Raw genomic sequence first — 18,292 nt, forward strand, 5'->3', positions numbered from 1 at the left:
ACTCACACCGGGACGATGATCAAAATCCCTCTGATGGCAAATCAAAGGAATGACAAATTCATGGAATCAAGGAAGAGGGCAAGCACTCAAGAAGACTAGAAATTCTAGGATGTATTAAATGCACCTGACCTCAAAAGGAACCTAGTGTCCATCTTGGCAATGGAAGACAGAGGCTACAAGGTAACCTTCAGCAATGGCAAGGTATGTATATGGAAAAATAATGTTAAAGATGCCTTTACTCTTGGGTTTAGTGTTGATTCATTATATCAGGTCGATGGAAGTCCGCTAGGTGTCATGTCTTGTGACACAACTCTTTAGTCCGAACTTTGGCATCGGAGGTTTGCCCACCTTCATTACAAAGCTCTACCCGATGCAAGACAGATGGTAAGAGGGATGCCTGAATTCCAAGTAGAGAAAGAAGGTGTATGTCCGGGATGTGCCGAAGGAAAGCTCAAAAGGGGACCATTCCCCTCAAGCCCAAGCAAGACCTCCGATATATTACAATTGGTTTACTCAGGCATACCTGAGGTTGGCATTAAGAGGGAGACTTCTACACCACATACTACTGAGCAGAATGGTGTGGTGGGAAGGAAGAACCACATGATGATGGAAGCTGTCCGGGCCATGCTACATGAGCAAAGACTTCCAAAGTTTCTATGGGCTGAAGCTGCAAACACTGTCGTATATGTACAAAATCGATGCCCTCATCAAGCATTGGGTTCCAAGACTCCTGAAGAAAAATTCACCGGTAAGAAACCTGATGTTTCTCATTTTAAAAATTTTGGAAGCCCTGTATACTTTCATGTGCCGAAAGAGAAAAGAAATAAATTGGGAGCATCTGGAAAGAAGGGAATTTTTGTGGGCTATGGTGAAAATGCTAAAGGCTATAGAATCTATGTAGTCGGTCAAAGGGAAGTCATAATTAGTCATGATGTCACCTTTGACGAAGATATGGCTCTCAGCAAGGTGATCAATCTTCCGACTTTGAGGAGCTCTCAAGAAGCCGACACTAGGGAACCGAAAGAAAAGGATGATGAATCAATGCCTGATGTAGAAGAACCCATGGATCCGATTGATCCTCATCCACATGAGCCTTCCTCTTCTAGGAAGAGGCCTTCATGGCTTAGGGGGATACTTGATGATGCTGAAGGACATGCTGCACCCTGAGGAACCTTCCATCAAAGTAAGGAACTTAACAGGTATCAGGGATACCTGACCATCATGAGCACGATCATACAAAATGAACCTTCATCATTCTCAGATGTCATCAAGCATTAACTATGGAAGGATGCTATGACCATAGAATATGAGTCTATTATGGAGAATGATGTCTGGGAAGTAGTTCCCAGACCCTAGACAAGACAATTGTTACTTCAAAATGGCTTTACAAGATAAAGTATGCAGCAAATGGAAGTATGGAAAAGTATAAGGCTCGTTTTGTTGCTCATGGTTTCTCCCAGAAGGAAGGTATAGACTATGATGTGATATTTGCACCTGTTTCCGGATATACGACCATCCGCTCGATCATAGCCCTTGCCACTTCACAAGCATGGAACCTACATCAGATGGATGTCAAGACTGCATTCTTGCACGGTTTGATCAAAGAAGAGGTCTACGTGGAGCAACCCGAAGGATTTGAGATTTATGATTGAAAATCTCATGTATGCAGGTTGAAGAAGGCTCTCTATGGGCTGAAGCAAGCACCCCGAGCATGGTATGAGAGCATCGATAGCTACTTGATGAAGCTGGGATTCACTAGGAGTGAAGTCGATCCTAACCTTTACTTTAAGGTTGAAGATGACAAGTCTCTCATACTGGTGTTGTATGTGGATGACCTCTTTCTAACAGGTGCAGACCCTCTCATTCAAATGTTAGAGGGAGACGGCTTCTGAATTTGAAATGAAAGACCTAGGACTGATGCACTACTTCCTAGGACTTGAAGTGTGGCAGAAGCCAAGGGAAATTTTCCTATCTCAAGGAAAATATGTGGTAAATATATTGGAAAGATTCGGTATGATGGACTGCAAGCCTGTGACTACCTCGAGGATCTTAACTTTTAGAAGTTATATGGTAGTGATGTCGGACCAGACTTGGGAAATGCCTCTGAGTTTCAAAAACTCATTCGCATTGATGTTCTTGGTGAACCTCCGTCCGAACATATGTTTTGCAGTTAGCATTGTGAGCTCATATTTGGTTGAGCCTCACTGGATTGATGACAGGAATCTTCTGAGATGTCTTCAAGAAACAATCTCTCATGGATTAAGATACACTGTTGGAGATGTGAGACTACTTGGATATACTGATGTTGATTGGGCAGGCAGTGTGGTGGACCGTAAGAGCACTTCCGGGTGCTGTTTCACCTTGGGATCCGCTTCGATATCCTGGATGAGCAGGAAGCAGAAGTCGGTGGCTTTGAGCACCATCGAAGCAGGATATATTGTTGCTAGCATAACCTCGTGTGAGGTAGTCTGGTTGCGAAAGCTCTTCAGTGAGCTGTTTGGATTTACATTGGATACCACTGTGATTCTCTGTAACAACCAGAGGTGGGATTCGATTATTGAGGAATCCCGTATTCGTCGATTGCTCCAGCAGATAGACATCATCTTAGATATGGTAAGTTGATGAGCAAGGAGGCTCCATCGCATTAAGATGATGTACAGGTCGATACACCTTGTCAAAGCCCCGAGGAAAGATCTAATCTGTGATTTTCCCAAACGACTTGGAGTCGGTAAGAAACCCTTGTACAAGGGTCCTGCATGTTGCATACATTGAGCTCTGGGAGCTCTGAGGGCTTGCGGTTATTACTGGAGCAACATACGACCACAGGGTGACTCACCCTCCCCTGGTGGTGCACACTGGAACAAGATGATTCGCTCTCTTGTGGGACAAGATGATTCGCTCTCTTGTGGAACAGGATGATTCGCTCTCCTGTGTAGCAGGATGATTAGTTCTCCTGTGAGGCCTGGATTGATGTGTTCTCCATGGCGATTGTAGCAGGATTGATGTGTTCTCCTGTGAGGCCTGGATTGATGTGTTCTCCATGGCGATTGTAGCAGGATTGATGTGTTCTCCTGTGAAGCCTGGATTGATGTGTTCTCCATGGCGATTGTAGCAGGATTGATGTGTTCTCCTGTGAGGCCTGGATTGATGTGTTCTCCTGTGAGGCCTGGATTGATGTGTTCTCCATGGCGGCCTGGATTGATGTGTTCTCCATGGCAATTGTAGCAGGATTGATGTGTTCTCCTGTGAGGACAGGATTGATTAGTTCTCCTGTCGAGGCATCCTACCCATGCAGTCTGGGACTCATGGGAAGTACCTCTCATCTGATCAATGAGCAGGGAAATGAAGTTAGGGACCATAGTAGTACCGATGGACGCATCGTTGTAACTACCGTACCCCCTACGCTAGGATGACCTCCATTGATCTGGGATCAATGATACTGGTCTGAGACCAGTGGTAGGAGTTGTACCATACTATGACGCTGACTTCGGGTCGGTTGAGACTGGTCTGGGATCAGTGGTACATACTCTGAGACTGACTTTGAGTAAGTGGAGGATGATATTGGTCTGGGACCATTGGAGTTGTACTCACTATGACGCTGACTTTGGGTTGGTTGAGACTGGTCTGGGACCAGTGGTACATACTCTGAGACTGACTTTGAGTCAGTATGATACATCCTCGATCATTTCTTCTTCTTCATAATTCGGACAAAAGCAGAGTAGAACAGAACAATGCAAGAGCAGAGCAGAACAGAACAAAACAGTACAGATCAGTGCAGGGCAGAACAAGACAAGGCAGAACAGGCAAAATAGAGCAGAGCAGGGCAAGGGCTAGGCTGTACAAGGCAGTGCATTTGATGGATGAATAGTAACGATCGATAGACAGATTGTAGATGAAGTTCTCCATAGTTGAGAGGGAGTGTTAAAATTGCCAACCAAGGTAAAACTTCATGTGGGTCATCTTATTCATGGCTAATAATATTTTTATTAGATTCCTCTCGTCGAGAGGTGTAGGATTGATATAAAGATCATCCAATTCCAATAAGTATTCATGGAGATATGAATTTATTTTGATTATGGAATTATTATCAAGCCGACCTACAACTCATGTAGGCTCAGAAGCCCAACAGTCGCATCTATTCACCAACCAACGTTGTGTATAAATATAAGAGGACTTTTCCTCATTTAGACTCACTCATCTCATCACATCTTGTGTCTCTTGTCTTGGCTTGTTTTCTGTCGATCGTTTAATGTTATATCTGTACTTTACTTTATGTACATGTGATTGCTAATCGGTGGAATATAATAAGAAAAAGAAGTAAACTGTTATAAGCATAGAACATACCATAACTTAACAGTATCTGATACTTGCAATCGACTCAGCGTATGCGGACCCATCCCGCTCCTGCCAACCATCGCCACTGAGTCTGCCATTCGCCCTCTCGATAATGTGCCAATACAATGTCTGGAGGTCAAACACATATTGGAAAGTTGCCTCAGTCATACACGGTATCCTCTTCTCATGCATGGTCCTAACATGCCCTGTGGAAAGAGTGACACGTCTCCCTCGTGACCTGCTCCCCAAGTGTAGGCTCACTAATGAATGATATGCCACCCCTGCAGATGATCACCTCATCCCCCAACCTGTGGTTGTCAACTCGTGCACCAACCCAATGCCACCATTGAGAAGCCTCTCCCCTATTGTGTTGAGTGTCATCCCAATATCTCGGGTGAGCTCCCTATACCCAACTGCTCGCGCCCAGAGTATCAAAGGACAACAACCAAATCGTCTGTGCCTGTAAGTGATGTATAAGAGGGACATGCATGTGAGTCCCCATGGATACCATCGAGTATCGCTCATCTGCGTCCCCATCGATCTTGGGTGAACTACACCCAAAGGTATGCCCGATGTCTTCGTCCATAAGTCTCCTTGGAGGCAACCCTCCAAGACCTCGCTGTGCAGCACCATATGCCCCTGCATCCCACCAAGTATCCCTGTAGTCCTCGACCTGGCACTGTACCCTGCAACCTATCCCTGTACACCATTGGATACCCCGTGCTACTACTGTACCATCTTGTACCGTCTCGTATCCTGTCTGTGTCACTGTACCTAGCTCTCCCCACGTGTACTCGATGCGATGTGAGTCGCTCAATGCAAACCAACATGCTACATCAAACAACCACGCATCTCCATGCTCCTCTGCAAGCCACTGCTCATCACTGCATACCTCTATACAACACTGGATGTTAGGTTCTAAAATTGGGTCTGTATGCATCAGGTCGCATCCCTCTACATAAGATTGGACTCTGCGACATATCCTTGTGCACCCCTGGGTACCACTGCCTACTGTCGTACCACCCTGTATCATATGCCATCCTACATGTGCCAACGCATCCACCACTCTTCTAGTAATCCCTCCATGATGCGGGCTACATCTCCTCATCTGCCCTGAAAGCCCTGAACGGTCTGACTCCTCACATGCCAATGGGAATGACACTATTGTGCTTATCCTCAGTAGCTCCAGTGTCCAATATACTAATTTGGGAGCATTGTCTCCATGTAATGCCCTGTCCGGTGGTCTACCGATGCCACCTCGTCCTATCAGCTCCTGTCAGAGTAGGCTAATCACCCTGTGACTCCACGCACAATCAATATGCCAAGACAACTCATGAAATTCGCCTGCTCCCCTATCAAACCATCTTGTCACTAGTGTTGTCCCAGGCTGTGATGGAGATCTGAAAATGTGTGCGCGCCCAAACGTCGAATCTATCACACAGCTACTACCGTCACCTAACGGCTCTATGATGTGATGGGAAATCCCAGCTGGATCCCAACAACAGTCTGGCCCTCGAGTCTGTATGGTAATCCATGGCCTTTGCTGAAAGGTGGCCATGGATGTATCCAAACGCCTAGCCTGCTCCATCATGTGCTAGCTCAGTACCTCTTACCACCTAATCCCAAAGGAGGGATCGAATGTACAATCCCCTGTGGAAGAAACAAGCCCTCCAAGCTAATGCAATGTCATACTCAACTCATGTCGCTCAGTCCTTCTAACCTGACCCTCAAGCCTCCCTTTATACTTTTCCTGTTGAATCTTCAACGGCCAAGATTAAATCTCTAATCAACGTCTAAGATTAAATTTGGCTTTATCCGTGTCATTTATAACATTCTCACCCAGTTTTATATTAATACCCATTAATATTTTAATTTTCCTAAGTTTGGACTTAGGAACCCCATTAAAAAATATTAATTATTTTAATATCTCTCCAACCAGGTGGAATTTCCTCAAACCATTTCTGTAAGGGCTATACATAATTCAGTGTAAGGACTGTACAGAATTTAACAGCCATTGTAAAGACAGTAAAGGATTTCTTAAAATCATCATGAACCTATGATAAAATTACATAAAATTTTACAAATCTAATTGACAGAATTGATGAGAGTACCTACCTGTATTCCTGCAGTTGAAGATGCCTCAAGCTGCTCCTGCTTCGGTTACCAAAAGACCGAAACCACCCAGCCAAACTGAGCAGAACCTCGCTACTCAGTCCAGTAAGCTTCCCAATTGAAGCAGATTGTTCCCCCGTGCCCAGAAACCTCAAAACAACAAGGCTCTCCTTCTGTTGGTAACTCCCGTTTATCAATTTCGTCTCTCTTCCGTATGTCTCTTCCCTTCGTTCTCTCTTCTCTTTTTTTTCTTCCCCCTTCAAAATTGTTCCCTGCTCCCTATATTCTGTTTCTTGGCGGTGGTCGCTCCCTCCACCTACAACCCACCGCTTCTCCTTATGGTGACACCCTTCCCATGTCACGTGATATATTTTTCTTTTAAAGGTATATTGATTTTTGGTTTAATATCCTTTTTGTTTGTTTTTAATATAAAGGTTTAGGTTCATATTAAATACTTTAACTTTAATTTATTTTTATCATTTTATTAATTTATTAATATTCTAAGATATATGATTATATAACCATCTTTTAAGATTAGCTTAATTTTTAACATCTATCTTTTATAACCCTTTTACTTTATACTTTTTAACTTAATATCATTGGTAATTGCTCATTAATCATGATGCATTAAGTAATATATGTGCTGATGGGTGAATGCGGCTACAGAATTTGAAGGAGTGTCAGGATATTTAATATTTTTAGTTAATTTAGAATATAGTTACTAGTGCAGTGCATGCGATACATGCATATGTAGCTATCATATGCATGCTAATATTCTTGTGCTCTCTATATTAATGATGGGTCATTACAATTTCTGGGTCTTGGAAATCTTATGTGCCTTAGCCTCTCCACCAATTTTCATGGCTAGAGCACATCTGATGCTACCACAAATCAACAACAAGCTCAAATGAATATGAAGCAAACTGAGCTAGAATCCATTCTTAGTTAGAAATAACACCTCCATTGAACAATTACCAGTGGAGAGAGAAACTATTTCAGTCCTCAAATAAGTGCTGTGATTTTTTCATTTAACCCTTTAAGTCACACCCTATTTCTGTACTTTTTAACATGTTATAGCTTTTAGTTAAAGTGGAACCAAGGGTTTTTAGATCTCAATAACTTTTTCCAAACTTTTCCCCCTCCTCAACAACACTTCTGACCAAGCTTACCTGGTTGGTAAGAATAACTAAGACTGCCAAAAAAATTAGGTTGCTAACTTTGAAAAACGTTGGAATAAACTGCCATTTATATGTAATTAACTTCAAAAATGTTTTTGAAACATGTTAATATACAAGAACTTGTTTCTAGGTTTGTACAAATTAATTGAGATCTGAATTCTATGAGTAACACGTTTAAGTCTCCAAACCTAGAAATATGTTCTTGCAAAACAGCAAAAATAATCACACAATCAATTCCACATAACTATTCAAGCATGAACTCACAACCACATTTTGTAATGACCTATAATGTTTAGAAAACTTTTAGTAGTACTCAACTATACGAAGCATGATCAACAAAAGGCATAGAAAAAACAAGGTAAAATTGAATGCAAAAGCTCTTACCAATATGTGTATATGGAATCAAAAGTAACATTTTGATCTCCAGAAAGCCTATTCCTCCCATGTTTCAACTAATGCAATTTTTAATAGCAACATGCAATGCTTCTTCCTTTCCAGAAAATTTCCATCACAAAGATATGCTACTAAAATATATAGTAAATGTTAGAGATTCAACCTCTGTACCCGAAAAAATGAATGTCACCTTACCTAAGTCAATATCAAAAAGTCTCTTTAAGCCAGCTCTTTGGACTTTTACAGCAACTCGTTCTCCATTTTGTAGCACTGCTCTATGAACCTACAAGACAGTAGCTATAAATAGAATGTAATTTTGTGTTAAAACCAGAACAATAAACTGGATCTGAATATTTGTTCAGTTTTCAAGCATCTCTTTTCATCTATAGGATGGCTGTATTCTTCTGTTGTTTGAGGGCTAGTTGGAAATCATATTCCTCAGTGAAGTGATTTTGTAAGGGAAGATAGCATAGCAGTTGGAATACCTAGATTGACTTATTGACATATTGTAGTCACAACTAAAGTCTGAAATATTGAGAGGACAAACAGAAAAACCAATCTGGAGAAGTTAGGCCTGCCAGCAGTAGAATTATATTAAGCATCTTCATGAATTATCTTCTTTGACGAGTCCTTGCAGCTAATAGGACTGCAACATTTGCTAATCATATTCAGATACTATGGTTTACGTATTGCCTATTTGAGCATCAGAAATGGAGAGAAATGATAGGTTACCTGTCCAAGGCTGGCTGCAGCAATTGGTTGATCCTCAAACTCTTTAAAAATCATATTGATTGGGAGTCCTAATTCTTTCTCTATCAGACCTCTTGCCTTTTGAGAGGAAATGGCAGGAACACGGTCCTGTAACCCCAATTTAAAACCACTAGTAAGGAACATAGCAAATGAAACTATTAACTAAACTCCAATCTCAACCAAAGATTAGCTATTGGAAATGCACTAAAATAAACAATGAAGACACGTAACAGGGATCTTGACATCAATAGTTACAGTATTAGAAATTAACATAAAAGACATTCAGGCTAAATAGCAGTTGAATCATAAATGAAACGATAGTCAAAATCTCAGCCACGTCACAAGAAATCATGATGCTAAACCTGAAATGAGAAATTGCCATGAAAATGTTGCACAGTTTCCAGAAAATTGTGACATTGCAGCATGGTGAAAAATCATGAAAAACAGGGGAAAAATCACATGATAGAAAAAATCACCATGGTGCTAATTTTGGCTTTTTGTTGACTCATTTCTCTTTTCAATTGTTGGGGATTGAGAGGGTAGGAGTTTGTTAGTTTTTGTAGCATCGGATGGTGTTCTAGTGTCGAGACTTCGTGGAGAAGCTAAAACACAGGAATTCTCCAAAACCAAGAAATCGTTTCTAGAAATTCCACCTACCGATGGCTCAATTAAATTAATTGACCATAATTAAAAATTTCCTAAGTTTAACTTAGGAAAGGTGGTTAATTAATAATAATTAATTGAGAAATGTGAGAATTCTCTATAAACTCACACAGATTGACTTGGAGATGATCTCAGCCATTGATTAAGTTTTAATCTTGACCGTTGTAGTCCCCACTGGAAATTATAAGAAGAGGTCGATGGGTAGATGGAGAACACACCAGAGCAGATACTCAGTTGCCTATGAAGTTCGAATTCCAAGTTGCAGGAGTGATTCAGCAGTGGAAATCGAGCCAATGGGTAAGTAGCATGTGGCAGAGTGTCATATCGCCATTTCTATTTTCCTCCATAGTACAGTGAGGGTAGATTTCCAGGGCACGGGATGACCAAATCATGAGAGCAGGTTTATGTCATCAGGGGTTCCGAGGGAGTTTTGAGGAGTTTTTATGGGATCCGATGGCATTCGCTTGGCATAATCCATCACCCGCATAGTTTTCCTTTCGTTCCATTGCAGTCTGACAACTTTCAAAAAATTGCATTATTATGGGGCCTAAATTAATTATGCTCGAGGTGGCATTCCGAGAGGATAAATTGATGGAACACCTTAGTGTAATAGCTCATTGGAACCAGAATGAGAAGATCTACAGGATGGGATGCTAAAAAGTGGCTTTTAGTGGTCGGAGAGAGTATGGTGGCCAACTTACCATTTTCCCACATTAAAAATAATATTTAATTGAAATAAAAAGAGGGAAAAATGCTCCATGATTAAAATAATAGTAAAATAGGAGGTTCTAGAGGGGTCCATCAAATTTATAAAAAGAGGAGGAAGCCATTAGGATAAATCTTGGATTTGATATTTCTTCTTGTATGAGATGTTGAGAACTCGGTTCTCTACTTCATTGGTGGCCCCAGGACGGAAACCCTCAGGTGTGCTAGTGAGTGTTGGACAAAAACCTACACTCTTGAGGAGAGTTCACTCAGAAATCTCACAGTGCTTCATTAGAGTTTTGGAGAGAACAGTTTTGTAGTAGCAGGTTGCAACAATCTTCTCACCGAGCCATCTACATCATTGCCAGAGTCACTCATTAGTTGGGTCAGAGATCTTTTTTTGGGTTTTGCTATGCTTGCTTGGCAAGCTCAGGTTCCACTATTCCTTCATGTTGATGTACTCTTTTTAGTGAATTAATAAAATGGCTCAGTGATTTTATTGGCATCTATTTGTGTATCCATTTGCTGGTTGTGTGTCTATTTACGATTAGTTTGTTGTTCAAGTTCATTTATGGTACCTATTGTTAAAATTTCCATTAGGGATATTATAGTGGTATCAGAGCTGGTTTTCCTTCCAGCTTGAGGGTTTAGAGGATAATTTTATCAGTGATGTGGTTCGTGGAAGCCAAATATCTTGTGCAAGATGTTTCTTGACACTCTAGTCAAATAGTATTTGCAAGGTGAACGCGTTGGACATATACATGCAAAGGAACATTATTGTTCAGTTGTAACAAAGTCTATGCAGGCCAAGACGTTGTCTAATTCACTGACCGAGTGGGGACCCCAAGATCTTTGACTGAACTCATTGTAGTAGGTGTTGTCGCGCAGAGTGTCTAGGCACCGCGACAACGCTCAGACCGGAGCTTGTCACCATGATCCCCGATCTCTCCGTTTAAGCCATCTCCCTAAGCTAAAGGGGGTAGACCCTATGGGATAAAGGAAGACCAACTGGGAACCAACTGGGTTGGGAGACACAGCGAGGCAAACAAGCACCTGGAGATTTTAATGATGGATAACTTGATGGATTTAAATGATTAAATCAGATAGAGTAAACGCCAAAACAAGACATGACCACAAGATAGAAATAATTTTAGACCAGTGCCTTCAATATTTAAATAAAACAAGCTATACAAATCGATTTTCAATATGTGATGAAAAAGTGATGATAATCCACATAAATGCCCAACACTGCTACATGCGAAAGATTCCATATTTAAAACAATTATCGTTAATGACTAAGATCTAGAATTGATAAAAAAAATTCCAATAGTCAATATAGCTTAAAACATTTATCGTAATTTGACCATAGGAAAATCATGCATTTAATGACCAAAGGAACTTTAATTTAAATTTTAATTATTCCTTAGGCAATAATGCTTAATGGTAACTGAAAAATCTTTTAAGACGATGGAAAAACGAATTAAAAGGGTTAAAAAATAAAAATTTTAATGGGCCACAGGCCACATTTAAAATTTTTTAACATTAAAGCGCAAATCCCTTTTGCTTAGTTTTTAATCACCAAAATTTTTATGATTTTTTAAATGTTTAGGATTTTTTTTTTTTTTTTAACTAAACTAAACTATAACTAAAGACTATAAGCTAATTGAAAATAAAAATTAATACCTGATCTAAAATATACAAAAAGTGAAAAATTATAAAATCTAAAATCTAAATAAATAAAATTTAAATCTAAATGAAAATCAAATAAAAATCTAAACTATACGATAAAAACAAAAATCTAAATAAAAGCCTAAGGATTAACTTTTTATGCTTTTGGGAATTTTTATTATTATTTTTTTTTTAGATTTTAATAAAATCATAACCAAACCCAAAAATAAAAAGAAACAAAATGAAAACAAAATTGAAAAACCTTTTTTAATTTTTTAAATGTTTAAAAAAAAATCATAAATGAAATGAAATAAAAATGAAAATAAAATGCGAAACAAAACAAATAAAACAAATCGAAAGTCGATCAAATTAAAACAAATAAATGAATCTATTGTTCTAAAAGAAATCAAGTCTAAAACCCTAGCTAAGTTATACGAATAGGAGCCAACGTGAAAGAGAAAATCGAAGTGTTGTGTGTGTGTTGCAGCTGCAGGACGGTGGAAGCAAGGTGAAGATGCGGAAGGGTGCTTCGACAACAAGTGAAATGGCTGCGAGGGTTATGAGCGGAGCAGCGTTTGGAGGACGCTGCATGTAGAGGACAAGAGACAACGATGAAGTTGTGTGAGGAAGGAGGAACGAGCAGCAGATGGAGCCACGGGAGCAGAGGACGCAGGGGATGAGGAGAGAATGCGTGAGGAAGTTGCGGAAGGAGGATGCAACTAAGGATTTTGCTTGCAGGTATACGTAGAGCTGGAAATGCAATGGATGGAGTAGGGAATGCACAGTAACAGGATTATGGCAGCGTAGATCTAATAGCGTGGAGAGGGTTTTGCAGGTCGATGCAAGGAAAGGTTGCAAGTTGACGAGGATGGCAGTGTTTGAGAAAGAAGACTGAGTGCCAGAAAATGGGGAAGGGAGAACCCAGGCAACAGCAAAAGGCTGCGGGCCCTAAAAAAATCGAAATTTTTATGCAGCATGAAACCCCACCAGGCAACCAATCGATCTAAAAAATTTCACCAGAACTTAAAAATATTTTCCAGAAATCTTAAAAAATTTTAAACCGCTCTGCTTCAGATTTCTCAACGAAAACCTTCGAATGACAGTTCCCAGATTTAAAATATTCCGAAAAAAACTTGCACTGCAAGAATAATGCCTCTGCAAGAGATGGCTCTGAGGCCAGATCTTACCCTCCAGGGCCTAGATCTGGCTTCAAAATCAAATTTCGACTTCAGATCTGCAACCTACAACCTGTTCCTGAAAACAAACAGTCAGAACCCGAATATGTAAAAAAATAAATGAAACCCTAAGAACCAGCTAAATAATTACAGTAATTACAAACTGAAGGCTCTAAGTAGCCAGATTTATCGTTATGCCACACATATATTTTTAAAGTTTTAAATTAAAGATGAGGTGCTTCAGAAAACCCTTCATGCATCCACAACAGAAGCTCTAATGATAAGCCCGGGATCAAAACCAATTGGGCTCTTCAGAAAATGTTATTTCGGGAGTTGGCTGGTTCAGCCGAGAACTTCCCCGAACGCCCAGTAGTCTCAAAAAAAAAAGGATTTCCTGCATAGCTTAATTCAACCATTAACATAGAGAGAGAAAACGACAATGAAATTCAGATCTAATGGAGATACCTGCCATTATATTCAGGCATTAAACTATCATTCAAACCCCAGTGATCAGACAAGATACCTGTGTCTAAATCACTCTTCAATAAGCTAACATCAATGGCTGAAAGTAAATCTATGCAAGAAAATAAAACATTTCCCGCGGAGTAACACTAGCAGAGATTAACCCCAAAGTCTTTCTTTATTTGCACATAAAAAACGATTACAAGAGAGCTTTCACTCAGCACACAACTCCAAGGTCGAATGATCTCAAATGACCCCTAACCCCCTATTTAAAGATAAATTTCCCAACGGCTAGTTCGAGTGATCCATGTCAAAGTGATCTCGACCGTCGATGAGGATCAAAATCTCTTTAATCCATTCGTTGAAAATTTTAAATGTTGAGTAAATTTCACATTTTAATATAAAAAAATAAAATTTTGCATTTATTTCATCAAAACTTTGACTTATTATTATTTTATTATTTTATTTCATTTTATTTATTTATTTATTTATTTTTATTATTATTTTTATATTTTTTATTTTTTTATTATTTATTTTTTTTTATTTATTTAAAGGGACCCTCGAACTTAGCCTTTGGAAAAATCACCTAGGACCTAGGACTTATGAAGGAATAAAACATTTTCTAACCCTCAAGACACTTTACATCATGATTTTTACATTTTTACATCTCAAGGGGGGAAAACCCATTTGACATAGACCCTCATAGACCACCCAGTTTTGCGACACAAATATAATCTAGCAGATCAAGCAATTTGTAATAACCTAACCAAATAGTTAGGATTATTCCCAAATCACTTTTACATAGACTCGATTTAGCACACTAGGACTCCCCTAAGATTCTAATGACAAAATCCATTCCGGCTTTGGGGTTAGGCTGAAGGAAAACTCTATCGATCATGGATCGGTGAGACAAAAAACCTTCCGGAATGTAGATCATCACTAGAAAATTAGGTTTACCTAGGCAATTACATACATGATACAAATCTGCTAAGATTATTTACAATTTACACATGTAGACTGGGTTTACAACATAACATGATCAGGCTGATGATGATAGTCGAATGGCACGGACACGTTGATCAGGTGTTATCCCTTTTTCAAAAAAAATGGGTGTACTACTATGGGTAGTTGACACGTAGCGGTCAACAGTACGTATCTGTAGGACGTGCTGAATAACAACGTTGTCTTCACCAGGGAGAAAATCAATCTAAACAAGCCACAATCAAGTGATCGAATTAGGAATTTGGGTGATCAATATTGAAGAATCTAGGGCAATTAGAGTTAATGAGATTCTTATTTCCATGATAACTATTTGTGAGGCATTTTTAACTTTTTATTATTAGCACAATCTTCTCTTGATATTATTAGAGTGTGTCTTCCTAGTTCATCAAATAGCTACCAAAACATAAGAGACAAGGACACAAGATGTTGGCTTTCTGCCAGGGCCAAAACCTCTCACTCTTTGAGAGGAAAACCCGCACAAAATTCTTCTTATAGAGATTCCAATTGACGAATACCAAGACCATGACCCTTGACCTACTATGCCACTCCAAGACCAAGACACCAATCCTCTTCTTTGTCACTGTTGAGATCATCATCATTGCTGCACCACTGAGGCCATCATTGTTGCACCACCGAGATCTTCATTACTGTTGCAACATCATTGTTGCACCTTCACTGAGGTTTTCATCAACGAGATCTCCGTATTGAGATATGTAAATGAGAGCTGCACATAGATTCATTGAGATCATGGTTGTACCTTCACTGAGATCATAACCTTGTGACTATATCTCCATTAAGATCGAGATCATAACTATGTTAAGATCATGACTGCACTTTGAAGTATGTCGAGACTGTGCGTGTCACAATGAGACCTTTTCATCATAATTATGCTAAGACTGTGTGTGCTACTGTGGGATCCATGAGATCATCTTCATCACTGAGACTATGACTGAGTTTTCTTACTGCACTTAGACCTTCATCGACACTGTGACTATGTTCTCCTCGCACCGAGAGATTCATTGTTACAGCTATGCCAAGACTGTCCTCTGTGGTACCCATCCGAGTGTCTCACTATTATTACCATCCAAAATTTCAGAGATGTATATGCGAAGATCTTAGACTTGTACCCATCCGCAAATCACAGAGAATCCGAGTTTTGTGCTTTCTATGGTGACCCTAGCTGCATATATATAGTGGTATGCCTCTACATTTGAATCGACATGACCGAGTGAACCGATGTGTATCCTTATTTGAGCCGACATGACTATTTTTAATTCGATTTGCAGGACGACATGACGAAGAGGATTGTGCTTGTCATTTGGAAGGCTTCTTGACATTGTTTATGACTCAAATACATTTGATACATGCCCAAGAAGAGTTCTTCATGACATTGACTATTTGACCTTTTAAAGATAAATCCTAAGGCTCTCAATGGGAGCCATCTATACATAAAAATTCTTGCTCATGAAACCCACGAAGAAAGCAAAATAATAAATCCATTTTCTTGTTTACAAAAATCATAATTACAATGTCTTTATGAAGACCGAACCAAGTTACCCTTTCTTCAACACTCCCTCTTAACTAGGGTGGTATTCATAATGGTACTTGGTCATTCTCAATATGAAGAATTTATTATAAGAAGAATCGGATTGGTAATTCCATCTGTATAACATCATAGTAACCAACATTGTTTCCACGACAAGGCCTTGACTGACAGCTTTATCTCTCATTAGATCAGAGCACAATGTTGGCGAGACCAATGATTATAGATACCTTCATCATTGTCTCTCAAGGTACATACCCACACGGGTGTTCACTGAGTATGACCTTCCAGGACTATTCTTATCTTGGGTTCCCAGCCCTCAAAGAATATCGGTCCTCTTGCCTACTCTTATCTTGGATGCCTTACACATCCTCAAAGAGCATCGAATGCCAGATGATTACCCAATCCTCCATTCTTTCTTCCCAAGTGAAGACAAAAATGTTGTGTCTATCTCTCCGTCTCAATTAGGGAGGATATGCCCATTCCTGTAAAGGAATTTGTTGATTTGGGGTAGCATCGGATGTGCTCTAGCCATGAAAATTGGTGGATAGGCTAAAGCACATGAGATTTCCAAGACCCATAAATGGATTGGACAGATTGTACCCAATTTGGGAGATATTAAAATAATTAATATTTTTAATGGAGTTCCTAAGTCTAAACTTAGGAAAAATAAAATATTAATGGGTATTAATATAAAATTTGGTTAGAAGGTTCCAAAAGTCATGGATCAAACCAAATCTAATCTTAGTCGTTGATTAGAGATTTAATCTCAACCGTTGAAGAACCAACGAGAAAAGTATAAGAAGAGGCTTGAGGGTCAGTTGGAGAACACACCAGAGTGATCAGTCAATTCGATTTTTTAGATTGGGCTTTGCTAAGAGAAATCGAACCAGTGATCAGAGTTGTAGCGAGGGGTAGTGAGTGCATAGAAGAGAGGCAGAGATAGTGCCGGAAGACCAGCGTAGAGGCAGAGAGGCAGACGCAGAGTCAGAAGGAGCCACACAAAGGCCAACAATGACTGCGCAAAGGGCCTGCGTGAGTGACGCAGAGGCTGCAGAAGTGACGCAGAGGGTCAGAGAGGCTACGCAGAGCCTCAGAGGACTAACACAAAGGGTTTCAGGGTAACGCAGAGGCCAGGAGGGCTGACGCTGAGACTCAGAGAATTGTTGGAGAGAGTTCCGTGAAGCAGACTTTCAAAATATCTGCTTCTGAAGAGAGGTATTACTGCCAGATAGATTTCTCTATCGGGTGAGCCAGTTTGGCACCCAGTTGTACTCAAGAAAATATGCTTAATAATAAAAACCCTCAGAACTGCTGCACCGGTTTTCCCACGTTGGGGTTTTCCTGGGGCAACTGTCCAAAAATAACAGTGTCCCTTGTGTGTTTGTCTATTTCTTTCAGTTGTTGATCTGTAGATGGTTGAGACTGCATTGTGTTTATTTTAGTATTTATATGGTTAAATAACTTGTTCAGTAATTAACAAGTAGGAGAAATAAACCAGATAGTGCAGAAAAATTTCTAACGGGTTAGACTTAGAAATTTCAACATGGTATCAGAGCGTTGCAGATCACAGGAGAGCTGAAGGCACCAGCTGAATCAGAGAATTTGCACCAGAAACAGTTGTCCCAAGTGACAGACGTTATTCCTAAGCAGAAAGTAGCAAAGAAGGGTTGATGCAGAGGACCTGCGTCATTAGTTCAAGCCAGAGAAGGGGCCAGCGTAGAAGCAGTGAGAGGCAGAAGAGGCTCACGAAGAGCCACGTCATCCTGCTCAGCCAAGTAGGAGTGACGCAATTGGCTAGTGGACAAATTCAACCACTGTTGGATTGCGTAGAGCCTAGAGGCTCAGTTCTTCAGTTGCTGGGGCATAGGAAGCTGTGGGCAGATTATGGAGTGTGAAGCTAGTGGGGTGTTGTTGCTGTTGAGGCAGAACAGTACCTAACGGGACAGAACCAAGGTAGAAGGGAGTCGCTACCTAGGCAGATTTCTAGCCAAGAAATCCAAATCAGTGTTGCAGGAGCAAAGGAGATCGGAGAGGTGCGATTCGACTGTTGGCAGAAGGATTTCCAGGAGGGAAATCAAGACTCAGAGGGAGTCTAGAAGAGAACTTCCAGGAGGGAAGTAGAGACTCAGAGGGAGTCAAAGAGAGAACTTCCAAGAGGGAAGTAGAGACTCAGAGGAGTCGAAAAGAAGAGCAGAGATGACCATGAACGGACTGAGGGATCAGCACAGGCTAGACGGGGCATCCAACTTTGCCATCTAGAAGGCCACGATCCTATCTGTTCTAGATAGACACCGCATCAAGGC

General features: G+C 40.3%; 1 protein-coding gene across 1 annotated transcript in view; it reads right to left on the bottom strand.

Moving 5' to 3' along the window:
• LOC149206020 (Protein kinase superfamily protein) overlaps window positions 1-18,292 on the bottom strand; it is a 374,025-nt gene that overhangs the window by 232,777 nt on the left and 122,956 nt on the right. Inside the window, exons 3-4 of the mRNA XM_089395261.1 lie at window positions 8,751-8,876; window positions 8,214-8,301 (exon numbers count right to left, since the gene is read on the bottom strand). Coding sequence (XP_089251387.1) covers window positions 8,214-8,301; window positions 8,751-8,876 — 214 coding nt within the window. The remainder of the gene's footprint in view (window positions 1-8,213; window positions 8,302-8,750; window positions 8,877-18,292) is intronic.

The sequence above is a fragment of the Pinus tabuliformis genome, chromosome 1_2 (assembly GCF_031772625.1).
Source record: "Pinus tabuliformis cultivar Carrire ecotype Pingquan chromosome 1_2, CPIR1, whole genome shotgun sequence".
In the NCBI taxonomy this organism is placed as follows: domain Eukaryota; kingdom Viridiplantae; phylum Streptophyta; class Pinopsida; order Pinales; family Pinaceae; genus Pinus; species Pinus tabuliformis.